We start from the raw sequence: 14,311 nt of genomic DNA on the forward strand, positions 1-14,311 counted from the left end.
CCCACTTCATGTCCTGGGAGACTGTGATTCCCAGGAACTTGAAGGTCTCGACGGTTGACACAGGGCAGTTGGATAGTGTGAGGGGCAACTGTGGAGAAGAATGTTTCCTGAAGTCCACGATCATCTCTACAGTCTTGAGCGTGTTCAGCCCGAGGTTGTGTCGTCTGCACCAGAGCTCCAGCTGCTCCACTTGTTGGCGGTACGCAGACTCGTCGCCGTCTTTGATAAGACCGATGACCGTGGTGTCGTCTGCGAACTTTATGAGTTTGACAGCTGGATTTGTTGAGGTGCAGTCGTTTGTGTAGAGGGAGAAGAGCAGTGGAGAGAGGACACATCCCTGTGGGGCTCCAGTGCTGGTGGTGCGTGTTGATGATGTTGTTGCTACCAGTCTCACCTGTTGTGTCCGTCCCGTCAAGAAGCTGAGGATCCACTGGCAGATTGTAGGGAACACACCGAGGTGGAGAAGTTAGGAGTGAGGAGTTCCGGGATGACGGTGTTGAATGCAGAGCTGAAATCCACAAACAGAATTATTGCGTAGGTCCCTCTGCTGTCGAGGTGCTCGAGGATGTAGTGCAGACCTATGTTGACTGCGTCTTCCACAGACCGTTTGCCCGGTAGGCAAACTGGAGAGGGTCCAGCAGGGGTCCGGTGACGTTCTTTAGGTGGTTCAGCACAAGGCGCTCAAAGGACTTCATGACCACAGACGTCAGGGCGACGGGCCTATAGTCGTTCAGTTCCGATGTTGCCGATTTCTTGGCAACTGGGATGATGGTAGACTGTTTGAAGCAGGATGGGACCTCACACAGCTCCAGGGATCTGTTGAAGATTTGTGTGAAGACCGGAGCCAGCTGGTCAGCGCAGACTTTCAGGCAGGAGGGGGCCACTTTGTCGGGCCCCGCAGCTTTCTTGATCTTCTGCTGATTGAAGAGCCGTCTCACGTCTTGTTCGTGGATCTGTAGTGGAGAAAAAGAGGGTGTGGGGGATGTAGATAGAGTAGTTTCTGGTAGAGGTGGGTGTGTGTGGGAAATGGGAGTGTCCTTTTCAAATCGGCAGAAAAACATGTTTAGTTCTTTAGCAAGACCCTTATTGTTCACTGTTTGGGAGGATGGCATTCTATAGTTAGTGATTGCTTTCAGGCCATTCCACACAGATGCAGAGTCGTTAGCAGAGAACTGTCTTTTCAGCCTCTCTGCATAGCTTCTCTTAGCGATGTTAATTTCCTTTGTCAATTGGTTTCGGGCGTGTTTGTACAGTGCCCGATCTCCACTTCTAAATGCGGCCTCTTTCTCTTTCTTGAGTTGCCTGAGTTTGGGAGTAAACCATGGCTTGTTATTGTTGAAGGAGCGGAAGGACTTCGTTGGTACACACATGTCCTCACAGAAACTGATGTATGATGTTACAGTGTCTGTGTATTCATCCAGTGTGCCCGTTGAAGTTTCAAAGACGCCCCAGTCAGTGCAATCTAAGCATTCTTGTAGAGCTAGCTTTGCTTCATCTGTCCATTTTTTCACAGTCTTAATAATCGGGTTAGCACATTTGACTTTCTGTCTGTATGTAGGTATTAAGTGGATTAAATTGTGGTCAGAAAGGCCCAATGCTGCACGGGCGACCGATCGGTATTGCTTCACTTTTGTTTCATTTGCAGGCTAGCAAACCACACAGTTGGCCTCATTATCACTTAACTGTTTGTAATTGTTGTTTGGTGTGTAAATGCGTTTTGTTTGTGGTGATTTGACTTTTGTCACCATGACTGTAGCCAGCACTGTCGGGAATGACATTGTCCCTTGAGGCAGTTCGGAGTTATCGCTTCTCGGCCTTTTGGCTAAGATCAAGTGTAGTATCTGTTCTTATCAGTTTAATATCTGATACGTCCTCTATCGGGGACCATATATTAAATTGATTTTTGGAACTGGGAGATGGAATAGGAGCTTGCTCCGTCCACTCCACGCATCGACCTGATATTGCAGTACCTCCAGGAACGGTGCACACCCTCTGATGGTCAATAGCAATATTACTTATGAAAATAAGTGCTGTCTTTTCATACTTGTAATCATCACTTAGAAGTGTAATATCAGAATTGGTATGAAAGTTTTTTATGTTTTGATACTTCAAAGGTGAAGCTTGAAAATGTGGTCCATTATTGTAGATGGATAAAAATCCATCTTTGAAAGATTAAGTTTCTGAAATGTGAATGTTAATCTTTTTCAGTGGGGTAGAACCTATTCCAAGAAAGTTGCGTCTCCCATCAACTAATTTTTTGAAGCAGTAACTCTTGTGAGATTGACATGATTCTCAATCAACCTTAATGCTAGTCCTTTTTCCCGGAGATTTTAAAAATGTTGCAAGTCTCTCAAATTTTCTGGATTATTTTTTTCTTTTTTTGCCTTCAAGATAAAAACAATCAAAGAGCTCAATATAAAAGGATAAGGATTCAAACGTACATTTCCGAATGTAGATTTTTTTAATACTGTGCTAATAAATATTAGTAGTTGACTCATCTAAAATGTATTTAAATCAAGTGTCGCGAAAGATTGTTTGGTGTTACAAACACCGCGAGATGGCAGCAGCATTAAATTCTGTTCCTGACCACAAAAAGAAACACAAACTGAGTTGTTGGGGGGAGGGACGATTCTGGCTTTGCATTCTTGGGCGAAAAGAAGCAATGAATGATGGGATTGTTTTTGCAAATTCTTTTGACCTCACTTAAAATGGGTTAGTTCATGACACAATCCAAAGGTACTACGGATGTTGCCTCAGCCAGTGAGTTTATGTGCGTTTGGTAGAGGATCCCGTGACTGAAGATGGTGTGTGTGCTGAAGACTGTGGGCTGGTGACTTGTACAACTCATACTTACCTGGCAGGGGAGATACCATGATCAAGAAGGTGGTTCACCCAGGGCGAGGCTCAGCCATTGCACTCCGGCTGTGCTGACCCCTGCGAATTCCCCAAATGTGGGAATCTCGACTGCATAATTTCTGGTAGTGGGGGACTGCGTTCGCGCTCTCCCCTGATTCACTGGTCAATGGAAAATTGTTATCATTGTGATCTTAATTCTGTGAACAAGTTTGACAACAAATAAGGTTCACACAAAGGTTGCGGAGTAGTTGAAATGGCGCTGGTGCTGATATAGTGAGTGGGTTGAGGAGAGCTGCATGAGTTCCAGTCTTTCTGTCAAATGTTGATCAAATATGGCTTTTCATCACAAAATTAAAATAACAGCTACATTTATGTTCCGTCACTGGAAATCCCTCATTGGGTTATTTGTCCACCTAAAACATTGTGGTAGCAGAAAATGGGGTACGTTGCATTGCTGCTTTCCTATTGGACATACTTGACCCACAATACCTAGCAGTTGAGAATCCGAATCATCTTTATTGGCCAAGTATGTAGAACACACAAGGAATTTGTCTCTGGTATAACACGCTGCATTAGTATCATCGTAAACAAGGACATGACAAATAGGTATGCAAGGGCATTTCGTAATGTAAGTGAGACAATGTGCAAAGTATCAAGCAGAGCTAAAGTGATCAGTGGTAGAATACAATACGGTGACAGTTTGTACAGTTGGTGCAGAAAATCATTGAACCATTTTAGAGTGACCAGTAGCAGTATTTGTAGTACAAGAGAGTGACCACGTCAGTGACTGTTTAGGGAGTTAATGGCTAGAGGGAAGAAGCTGTTTAAGTGTCTGCTGGATTTGGTGCGCATGGATCTGTAGCGCCTGCCTGAGGGGAGTAGCTGGAAAAGATGGTGGGCAGGGTGCGGGGGATCCAGGAGTATTTTCCGTGCCCTTGTCTTGATCCTTGCAGTGTGCAAGTCCTCAAGAGTGGGTAGGCCGGTGCCAATGATTTTTTCCGCCGTCCTAACTGTCCGTTGAAGTCGTATTTTGTCCTTTTTTGTGGCGGCCCCAAACCAAACCGTGATGGAAGAACACAGGATTGATTCGATGACTGCCGTGTAGAACTGTCGTAGCACCTCCTGTGGCAGACCATGCTTCCTCGGCAGCCTCAGGAAGTACATCCTCGGCTGGGCCCTTTTCAGGATGGAGATGGTGTTGACTTCCCACTTCATGTCCTGGGAGACTGTGATTCCCAGGAACTTGAAGGTCTCGACGGTTGACACAGGGCAGTTGGATAGTGTGAGGGGCAACTGTGGAGAAGAATGTTTCCTGAAGTCCACGATCATCTCTACAGTCTTGAGCGTGTTCAGCCCGAGGTTTGTGTCGTCTGCACCAGAGCTCCAGCTGCTCCACTTGTTGGCGGTACGCAGACTCGTCGCCGTCTTTGATAAGACCGATGACCGTGGTGTCGTCTGCGAACTTTATGAGTTTGACAGCTGGATTTGTTGAGGTGCAGTCGTTTGTGTAGAGGGAGAAGAGCAGTGGAGAGAGGACACATCCCTGTGGGGCTCCAGTGCTGGTGGTGCGTGTTGATGATGTTGTTGCTCCCAGTCTCACCTGTTGTGTCCGTTCCGTCAAGAAGCTGAGGATCCACTGGCAGATTGTAGGGAACACACCGAGGTGGAGAAGTTAGGAGTGAGGAGTTCCGGGATGACGGTGTTGAATGCAGAGCTGAAATCCACAAACAGAATTATTGCGTAGGTCCCTCTGCTGTCGAGGTGCTCGAGGATGTAGTGCAGACCTATGTTGACTGCGTCTTCCACAGACCGTTTGCCCGGTAGGCAAACTGGAGAGGGTCCAGCAGGGGTCCGGTGACGTTCTTTAGGTGGTTCAGCACAAGGCGTTCAAAGGACTTCATGACCACAGACGTCAGGGCGACGGGCCTATAGTCGTTCAGTTCCGATGTTGCCGATTTCTTGGCAACTGGGATGATGGTAGACTGTTTGAAGCAGGATGGGACCTCACACAGCTCCAGGGATCTGTTGAAGATTTGTGTGAAGACCGGAGCCAGCTGGTCAGCGCAGACTTTCAGGCAGGAGGGGGCCACTTTGTCGGGCCCCGCAGCTTTCTTGATCTTCTGCTGATTGAAGAGCCGTCTCACGTCTTGTTCGTGGATCTGTAGTGGAGAAAAAGAGGGTGTGGGGGTGGGGGATGTAGATAGAGTAGTTTCTGGTAGAGGTGGGTGTGTGTGGGAAATGGGAGTGTCCTTTTCAAATCGGCAGAAAAACATGTTTAGTTCATTAGCAAGACCCTTATTGTTCACTGTTTGGGAGGATGGCATTCTATAGTTAGTGATTGCTTTCAGGCCATTCCACACAGATGCAGAGTCGTTAGCAGAGAACTGTCTTTTCAGCCTCTCTGCATAGCTTCTCTTAGCGATGTTAATTTCCTTTGTCAATTGGTTTCGGGCGTGTTTGTACAGTGCCCGATCTCCACTTCTAAATGCGGCCTCTTTCTCTTTCTTGAGTTGCCTGAGTTTGGGAGTAAACCATGGCTTGTTATTGTTGAAGGAGCGGAAGGACTTCGTTGGTACACACATGTCCTCACAGAAACTGATGTATGATGTTACAGTGTCTGTGTATTCATCCAGTGTGCCCGTTGAAGTTTCAAAGACGCCCCAGTCAGTGCAATCTAAGCATTCTTGTAGAGCTAGCTTTGCTTCATCTGTCCATTTTTTCACAGTCTTAATAATCGGGTTAGCACATTTGACTTTCTGTCTGTATGTAGGTATTAAGTGGATTAAATTGTGGTCAGAAAGACCCAATGCTGCACGGGCGACCGATCGGTATTGCTTCACTTTTGTTTCATTTGCAGGCTAGCAAACCACACAGTTGGCCTCATTATCACTTAACTGTTTGTAATTGTTGTTTGGTGTGTAAATGCGTTTTGTTTGTGGTGATTTGACTTTTGTCACCATGACTGTAGCCAGCACTGTCGGGAATGACATTGTCCCTTGAGGCAGTTCGGAGTTATCGCTTCTCGGCCTTTTGGCTAAGATCAAGTGTAGTATCTGTTCTTATCAGTTTAATATCTGATACGTCCCCTATCGGGGACCATATATTAAATTGATTTTTGGAACTGGGAGATGGAATAGGGGCTTGCTCCGTCCACTCCACGCATCGACTTGGTATTGCAGTACCTCCAGGAACGGTGCACACCCTCTGATGGTCAATAGCAATATTACTTATGAAAATAAGTGCTGTCTTTCCATACTTGTAATCATCACTTAGAAGTGTAATATCAGAATTGGTATGAAAGTTTTTTATGTTTTGATACTTCAAAGGTGAAGCTTGAAAATGTGGTCCATTATTGTAGATGGATAAAAATCCATCTTTGAAAGATTAAGTTTCTGAAATGTGAATGTTAATCTTTTTCAGTGGGGTAGAACCTATTCCAAGAAAGTTGCATCTCCCATCAACTAATTTTTTGAAGCAGTAACTCTTGTGAGATTGACATGATTCTCAATCAACCTTAATGCTAGTCCTTTTTCCCGGAGTTTTTAAAAATGTTGCAAGTCTCTCAAATTTTCTGGATTATTTTTTTCTTTTTTTGCCTTCAAGATAAAAACAATCAAAGAGCTCAGTATAAAAGGATAAGGATTCAAACGTACATTTCCGAATGTAGATTTTTTTAATACTGTGCTAATAAATATTAGTAGTTGACTCATCTAAAATGTATTTAAATCAAGTTTCGCGAAGGATTGTTTGGTGTTACAAACACCGCGAGATGGCAGCAGCATTAAATTCTGTTCCTGACCACAAAAAGAAACACAAAGTGAGTTGTTGGGGGGAGGGACGATTCTGGCTTTGCATTCTTGGGCGAAAAGAAGCAATGAATGATGGGATTGTTTTTGCAAATTCTTTTGACCTCACTTAAAATGGGTTAGTTCATGACACAATCCAAAGGTACTACGGATGTTGCCTCAGCCAGTGAGTTTATGTGCGTTTGGTAGAGGATCCCGTGGCTGAAGATGGTGTGTGTGCTGAAGACTGTGGGCTGGTGACTTGTACAACTCATACTTACCTGGCAGGGGAGATACCATGATCAAGAAGGTGGTTCACCCAGGGCGAGGGTCAGCCATTGCACTACGGCTTTGCTGACCCCTGCGAATTCCCCAAATGTGGGAATCTCGACTGCATAATTTCTGGTAGTGGGGGACTGCGTTCGCGCTCTCCCCTGATTCACTGGTCAATGGCAAATTGTTATCATTGTGATCTTAATTCTGTGAACAAGTTTGACAACAAATAAGGTTCACACAAAGGTTGCGGAGTAGTTGAAATGGCGCTGGTGCTGATATAGTGAGTGGGTTGAGGAGAGCTGCATGAGTTCCAGTCTTTCTGTCAAATGTTGATCAAATATGGCTTTTCATCACAAAATTAAAATAACAGCTACATTTATGTTCCGTCACTGGAAATCCCTCATTGGGTTATTTGTCCACCTAAAACATTGTGGTAGCAGAAAATGGGGTACGTTGCATTGCTGCTTTCCTATTGGACATACTTGACCCACAATACCTAGCAGTTGAGAATCCGAATCATCTTTATTGGCCAAGTATGTAGAACACACAAGGAATTTGTCTCCGGTATAACACGCTGCATTAGTATCATCGTAAACAAGGACATGACAAATAGGTATGCAAGGGCATTTCGTAATGTAAGTGAGACAATGTGCAAAGTATCAAGCAGAGCTAAAGTGATCAGTGGTAGAATACAATACGGTGACAGTTTGTACAGTTGGTGCAGAAAATCATTGAACCATTTTAGAGTGACCAGTAGCAGTATTTGTAGTACAAGAGAGTGACCACGTCAGTGACTGTTTAGGGAGTTAATGGCTAGAGGCAAGAAGCTGTTTAAGTGTCTGCTGGATTTGGTGCGCATGGATCTGTAGCGCCTGCCTGAGGGGAGTAGCTGGAAAAGATGGTGGGCAGGGTGCGGGGGATCCAGGAGTATTTTCCGTGCCCTTGTCTTGATCCTTGCAGTGTGCAAGTCCTCAAGAGTGGGTAGGCCGGTGCCAATGATTTTTTCCGCCGTCCTAACTGTCCGTTGAAGTCGTATTTTGTCCTTTTTTGTGGCGGCCCCAAACCAAACCGTGATGGAAGAACACAGGATTGATTCGATGACTGCCGTGTAGAACTGTCGTAGCACCTCCTGTGGCAGACCATGCTTCCTCGGCAGCCTCAGGAAGTACATCCTCGGCTGGGCCCTTTTCAGGATGGAGATGGTGTTGACTTCCCACTTCATGTCCTGGGAGACTGTGATTCCCAGGAACTTGAAGGTCTCGACGGTTGACACAGGGCAGTTGGATAGTGTGAGGGGCAACTGTGGAGAAGAATGTTTCCTGAAGTCCACGATCATCTCTACAGTCTTGAGCGTGTTCAGCCCGAGGTTGTGTCGTCTGCACCAGAGCTCCAGCTGCTCCACTTGTTGGCGGTACGCAGACTCGTCGCCGCCTTTGATAAGACCGATGACCGTGGTGTCGTCTGCGAACTTTATGAGTTTGACAGCTGGATTTGTTGAGGTGCAGTCGTTTGTGTAGAGGGAGAAGAGCAGTGGAGAGAGGACACATCCCTGTGGGGCTCCAGTGCTGGTGGTGCGTGTTGATGATGTTGTTGCTCCCAGTCTCACCTGTTGTGTCCGTTCCGTCAAGAAGCTGAGGATCCACTGGCAGATTGTAGGGAACACACCGAGGTGGAGAAGTTAGGAGTGAGGAGTTCCGGGATGACGGTGTTGAATGCAGAGCTGAAATCCACAAACAGAATTATTGCGTAGGTCCCTCTGCTGTCGAGGTGCTCGAGGATGTAGTGCAGACCTATGTTGACTGCGTCTTCCACAGACCGTTTTCCCGGTAGGCAAACTGGAGAGGGTCCAGCAGGGGTCCGGTGACGTTCTTTAGGTGGTTCAGCACAAGGCGTTCAAAGGACTTCATGACCACAGACGTCAGGGCGACGGGCCTATAGTCGTTCAGTTCCGATGTTGCCGATTTCTTGGCAACTGGGATGATGGTAGACTGTTTGAAGCAGGATGGGACCTCACACAGCTCCAGGGATCTGTTGAAGATTTGTGTGAAGACCGGAGCCAGCTGGTCAGCGCAGACTTTCAGGCAGGAGGGGGCCACTTTGTCGGGCCCCGCAGCTTTCTTGATCTTCTGCTGATTGAAGAGCCGTCTCACGTCTTGTTCGTGGATCTGTAGTGGAGAAAAAGAGGGTGTGGGGGTGGGGGATGTAGATAGAGTAGTTTCTGGTAGAGGTGGGTGTGTGTGGGAAATGGGAGTGTCCTTTTCAAATCGGCAGAAAAACATGTTTAGTTCATTAGCAAGACCCTTATTGTTCACTGTTTGGGAGGATGGCATTCTATAGTTAGTGATTGCTTTCAGGCCATTCCACACAGATGCAGAGTCGTTAGCAGAGAACTGTCTTTTCAGCCTCTCTGCATAGCTTCTCTTAGCGATGTTAATTTCCTTTGTCAATTGGTTTCGGGCGTGTTTGTACAGTGCCCGATCTCCACTTCTAAATGCGGCCTCTTTCTCTTTCTTGAGTTGCCTGAGTTTGGGAGTAAACCATGGCTTGTTATTGTTGAAGGAGCGGAAGGACTTCGTTGGTACACACATGTCCTCACAGAAACTGATGTATGATGTTACAGTGTCTGTGTATTCATCCAGTGTGCCCGTTGAAGTTTCAAAGACGCCCCAGTCAGTGCAATCTAAGCATTCTTGTAGAGCTAGCTTTGCTTCATCTGTCCATTTTTTCACAGTCTTAATAATCGGGTTAGCACATTTGACTTTCTGTCTGTATGTAGGTATTAAGTGGATTAAATTGTGGTCAGAAAGACCCAATGCTGCACGGGCGACCGATCGGTATTGCTTCACTTTTGTTTCATTTGCAGGCTAGCAAACCACACAGTTGGCCTCATTATCACTTAACTGTTTGTAATTGTTGTTTGGTGTGTAAATGCGTTTTGTTTGTGGTGATTTGACTTTTGTCACCATGACTGTAGCCAGCACTGTCGGGAATGACATTGTCCCTTGAGGCAGTTCGGAGTTATCGCTTCTCGGCCTTTTGGCTAAGATCAAGTGTAGTATCTGTTCTTATCAGTTTAATATCTGATACGTCCTCTATCGGGGACCATATATTAAATTGATTTTTGGAACTGGGAGATGGAATAGGGGCTTGCTCCGTCCACTCCACGCATCGACCTGATATTGCAGTACCTCCAGGAACGGTGCACACCCTCTGATGGTCAATAGCAATATTACTTATGAAAATAAGTGCTGTCTTTTCATACTTGTAATCATCACTTAGAAGTGTAATATCAGAATTGGTATGAAAGTTTTTTATGTTTTGATACTTCAAAGGTGAAGCTTGAAAATGTGGTCCATTATTGTAGATGGATAAAAATCCATCTTTGAAAGATTAAGTTTCTGAAATGTGAATGTTAATCTTTTTCAGTGGGGTAGAACCTATTCCAAGAAAGTTGCGTCTCCCATCAACTAATTTTTTGAAGCAGTAACTCTTGTGAGATTGACATGATTCTCAATCAACCTTAATGCTAGTCCTTTTTCCCGGAGATTTTAAAAATGTTGCAAGTCTCTCAAATTTTCTGGATTATTTTTTTCTTTTTTTGCCTTCAAGATAAAAACAATCAAAGAGCTCAATATAAAAGGATAAGGATTCAAACGTACATTTCCGAATGTAGATTTTTTTAATACTGTGCTAATAAATATTAGTAGTTGACTCATCTAAAATGTATTTAAATCAAGTGTCGCGAAAGATTGTTTGGTGTTACAAACACCGCGAGATGGCAGCAGCATTAAATTCTGTTCCTGACCACAAAAAGAAACACAAACTGAGTTGTTGGGGGGAGGGACGATTCTGGCTTTGCATTCTTGGGCGAAAAGAAGCAATGAATGATGGGATTGTTTTTGCAAATTCTTTTGACCTCACTTAAAATGGGTTAGTTCATGACACAATCCAAAGGTACTACGGATGTTGCCTCAGCCAGTGAGTTTATGTGCGTTTGGTAGAGGATCCCGTGACTGAAGATGGTGTGTGTGCTGAAGACTGTGGGCTGGTGACTTGTACAACTCATACTTACCTGGCAGGGGAGATACCATGATCAAGAAGGTGGTTCACCCAGGGCGAGGCTCAGCCATTGCACTCCGGCTGTGCTGACCCCTGCGAATTCCCCAAATGTGGGAATCTCGACTGCATAATTTCTGGTAGTGGGGGACTGCGTTCGCGCTCTCCCCTGATTCACTGGTCAATGGAAAATTGTTATCATTGTGATCTTAATTATTAGTTAATTATTTCTTTTGGGGAGCAGATCTGTACTATGATCCCAAAGCGGGAGACTTTATTTTTATAATATTTATTTATCGTTTTATTCATTCATTCCATTTTTTTTATTTGAAAATACCTGTAGTTCCAGAAATACCACTACAAATGGAATTCCAGTTCAAACATGCACTGGTTAGGAGCTAAATCTAAACAAATATTTACCAGGCATACGTTATTGAAAAAAAGTGTAGAACCACATGCTAGCCTACTCTGAGACTAAAAAAAACATGTCTAAGCATAATAAGCTGATTTTTAAATTTTTAATCCTGATTAATTTTTACAATTTTTTTAAAATCAGAAATGCAAAAGTACATTTTTGCCAATTATTTTTTGTGCTGATGCGAAATCTGCCCATGACTTTTTCATGCGTTTTCATAATAATAATACTAATAACCACATGCCTAGCCTACTGTATGAGACTAAAAAAATATCTTAAGAACAATAAGCAGATTTTTTTTTTATTTTAACACTGATTCATTTTTATAATTTTTTAAAATCAGAAATGCAAGTACCTTTTTGCCAATTATTTTTTGTACTGATGCTGAATCTGCCTATGATGTTTTTTCACGAGTTTTCATAATAATAATAATAAGAAGAAGATACAGTAATTTGTAACACAACACATTCACTAATATTACCGAGTTACGGGTTTGGTTCAGCAAGAGGCGTAATTTTTCCCTGAAACATCACAGCTGTCAATTACAATGCATGGTAAAGTCATGTTGCGCAAGCTCTTACAGGTCAAACTGAAAAAACAAACAAAAAAACATATGTGCTAGAAAAAAGTAATGGCATTTTTTAAATCAGCATCAAAAATATATTTAGGGACACAACACCATCAGTGATTACAATTTGGAATTGACCAATGTTATTTTTCCAGAACCCCAAATGAAGTTCAGCCGTTCAAGTAGATTTTTCCTGACATTTCTTTGCCTTCTTACAGAAGCCTGAATGTTTTGTAATCACACTGACTAAACCAAACTGTCATAGTCCTGAAGGCCGTCAGCTGCTCCACCAGCGTGTACTAGGACCTGAATCTTGAGTAGACTTCAAGAATATTGCAGAAATATTCAAAATGGCTTTCCACAAGGCACACGTGTTGCAACACACGGAACATGTTTTAAATATGGCAGTGGAAAAAAAACGCATAACAGGTCTCCTTTCACTCACCGTTGACTTTCAGGACAAATCCGGCATGATTGCTGTCGCCTGTCTTGTCGGTGATGGTCACCACGTAGTAACCGGTGTCCTGCAGCTGCAGATCCGACAGGACCATGGAGCCGTTGTCGTGCGCCTCCACGCGGCTGCTATAGTCGGCAGTGATATTGATGAAGGCGCCTGGCTGCCAGATCCCAATGGCGCGGCTCACTGAGCTGGACATGAAGGTCCACTGGATGGTGGGGGTGCCATTGCAGGTCACGTTCATGGAGAAGAACACGTCCTCCTGCACAGACTGGGTTAGGCTGCTCTGGGGGGACTGGATAGTGATGGCCTCGGCTTGGAAGGAGACAAAGAAAGCATGTTAGTTCTCAAAGTTTTTCCTGTGAGCAAAATTTCAAGGTAGTTACCACTTCCTAATTTTGGGTCGCTTTCAGCTCCAAAAGCTTTGACATCATAAAAACTTTACACATACATTTCCTGGAGTGCATGTTTTGTAATCAGAATCAGAAGAATCAGAATCATCTTTATTGGCCAAGTATGTAGAACACACAAGGAATTTGTCTCCGGTATAACACGCTGCACTAGTATCATCGTAAACAACAAAATCATTGAACCATTTTAGAGTAACCAGTAGTTTTGTAGTACCATTTTGTGGTGCAAGAAGAGTGACTATGTCAGTGACTGTTTAAGGAGTTAATGGCTAGAGGGAAGAAGCTGTTTAAGTGTCTACTGGATTTGGTGCGCATGGATCTGTACAGTAATTAAAACTGCCACATCTGTAAAATGTTTAAATCTTCGCTGAAGACTTATTTTTATATTCTCACATCTGGTTAAGCGAAATGTAGTATGCCACTCATCTCTCGCCTAACCTCACCCATTGAAATCTGGATTTTGGCCTGTTTTACTGCCACTTCTCCTCCCCCCCTCATCTCGGCTCGGAGTTGATGGGTATTTTTTTGTTTTTCAAATCTCAACGTTTACCATGTATGATAGCATACTTTTGTATACTGTTGCTTTTAAAATTTGAAAACCTAGAAATAAACTATTTTTAAAAATACATCTCCATTTCAAAGCTTATTTCTACATTCGTGCATATGGTTAAACCAAACCTAGTATGCAACCAGTCTCTCGCCTTGCCTCATCAGTTGACATCTAGATGTTGGTTTGTTTTACCACTGTGTCAACTGTTTAATTTAACATTGACCACCTGTACTTTCATTGTGTTTTTTTGTGTAATGTATGATGAAGGGAAGTTAAAAATGTGAAAATAAATTCATGTAAATACTTCACAGAAAAAATGTTTGAACTTGTGGGGAGAGCAAATGATCAGAACGTTACCACGTCTGCCTCAACTTGAGCCGCAAAAACCTCTGGCACTTAGCAACAATGTGCTATTTCAAATGGCAGTCTGCTGTCAGAGACTCTAAAACCTGCCCAACACGCTGAGGGGCACACATTTTAGCCATGTGTGTTTGGGATACACCAACCCCTCATCAAGGTTGTCCAAAAGTGTTTCAGTGGACCTTCTGGTTCTACTGTTTGCTCAGTGGGGCATGGAGAAGGGATTTCATCCAAGAATGCCAAGACGCTGTGGGTTGGGGCGGAGGAGAAAAGGCGCAAGGTGTGCCATTGCTCATCGATTAAACAGTCTCAGTGACGTGGATCGAAACATTACATACAACATACTCACTACAACATATTACACTGGAAGCAAATGTAGTCACACTGCATTTAAATAGAAGTACACTTGATTATGTAAAAACAAAACAAAAAAGGATTGGCAAAGGTAGATCTATGATTCAACTAGTGCGGTGGTTCTTAACCTTGTTAGAGGTCCCGAAACCAACCAGTTCGTATGCACATTCATCGAACCCTTCATGAGTGAAAAATAAAAATATGATTTTTTTTTTACAAATTCA

General features: G+C 43.8%; 1 protein-coding gene, 1 long non-coding RNA gene and 6 other non-coding genes across 9 annotated transcripts in view; 7 read left to right on the plus strand and 1 right to left on the minus strand.

The window, feature by feature from the left end:
- LOC127608740 (V-set and transmembrane domain-containing protein 5) overlaps window positions 1–14,311 on the minus strand; it is a 68,574-nt gene that overhangs the window by 51,859 nt on the left and 2,404 nt on the right. The window contains exon 2 of one of the 2 annotated variants that reach the window (XM_052078078.1): window positions 12,402–12,728. The exons of the other annotated variant lie outside the window; for it this stretch is intronic. Coding sequence (XP_051934038.1) covers window positions 12,402–12,728 — 327 coding nt within the window. The remainder of the gene's footprint in view (window positions 1–12,401; window positions 12,729–14,311) is intronic. 2 annotated transcript variants of the gene reach the window in all.
- LOC127608750 (uncharacterized) overlaps window positions 1–14,311 on the plus strand; it is a 59,361-nt gene that overhangs the window by 43,550 nt on the left and 1,500 nt on the right. The window lies entirely within an intron of this gene.
- On the plus strand, window positions 1,803–1,992 carry LOC127609508 (U2 spliceosomal RNA). The gene has a single exon (XR_007964637.1). It is a non-coding gene; the product is annotated as a U2 spliceosomal RNA (small nuclear RNA).
- LOC127609541 (U1 spliceosomal RNA) lies at window positions 2,847–3,010 on the plus strand. Its single transcript, XR_007964666.1, has one exon. It is a non-coding gene; the product is annotated as a U1 spliceosomal RNA (small nuclear RNA).
- On the plus strand, window positions 5,871–6,060 carry LOC127609497 (U2 spliceosomal RNA). The gene has a single exon (XR_007964626.1). It is a non-coding gene; the product is annotated as a U2 spliceosomal RNA (small nuclear RNA).
- LOC127609439 (U1 spliceosomal RNA) lies at window positions 6,915–7,078 on the plus strand. Its single transcript, XR_007964571.1, has one exon. It is a non-coding gene; the product is annotated as a U1 spliceosomal RNA (small nuclear RNA).
- LOC127609511 (U2 spliceosomal RNA) lies at window positions 9,938–10,127 on the plus strand. The gene has a single exon (XR_007964640.1). It is a non-coding gene; the product is annotated as a U2 spliceosomal RNA (small nuclear RNA).
- Window positions 10,982–11,145, plus strand: LOC127609542 (U1 spliceosomal RNA). The gene has a single exon (XR_007964667.1). It is a non-coding gene; the product is annotated as a U1 spliceosomal RNA (small nuclear RNA).

This window comes from Hippocampus zosterae, chromosome 10 (genome assembly GCF_025434085.1).
Source record: "Hippocampus zosterae strain Florida chromosome 10, ASM2543408v3, whole genome shotgun sequence".
In the NCBI taxonomy this organism is placed as follows: domain Eukaryota; kingdom Metazoa; phylum Chordata; class Actinopteri; order Syngnathiformes; family Syngnathidae; genus Hippocampus; species Hippocampus zosterae.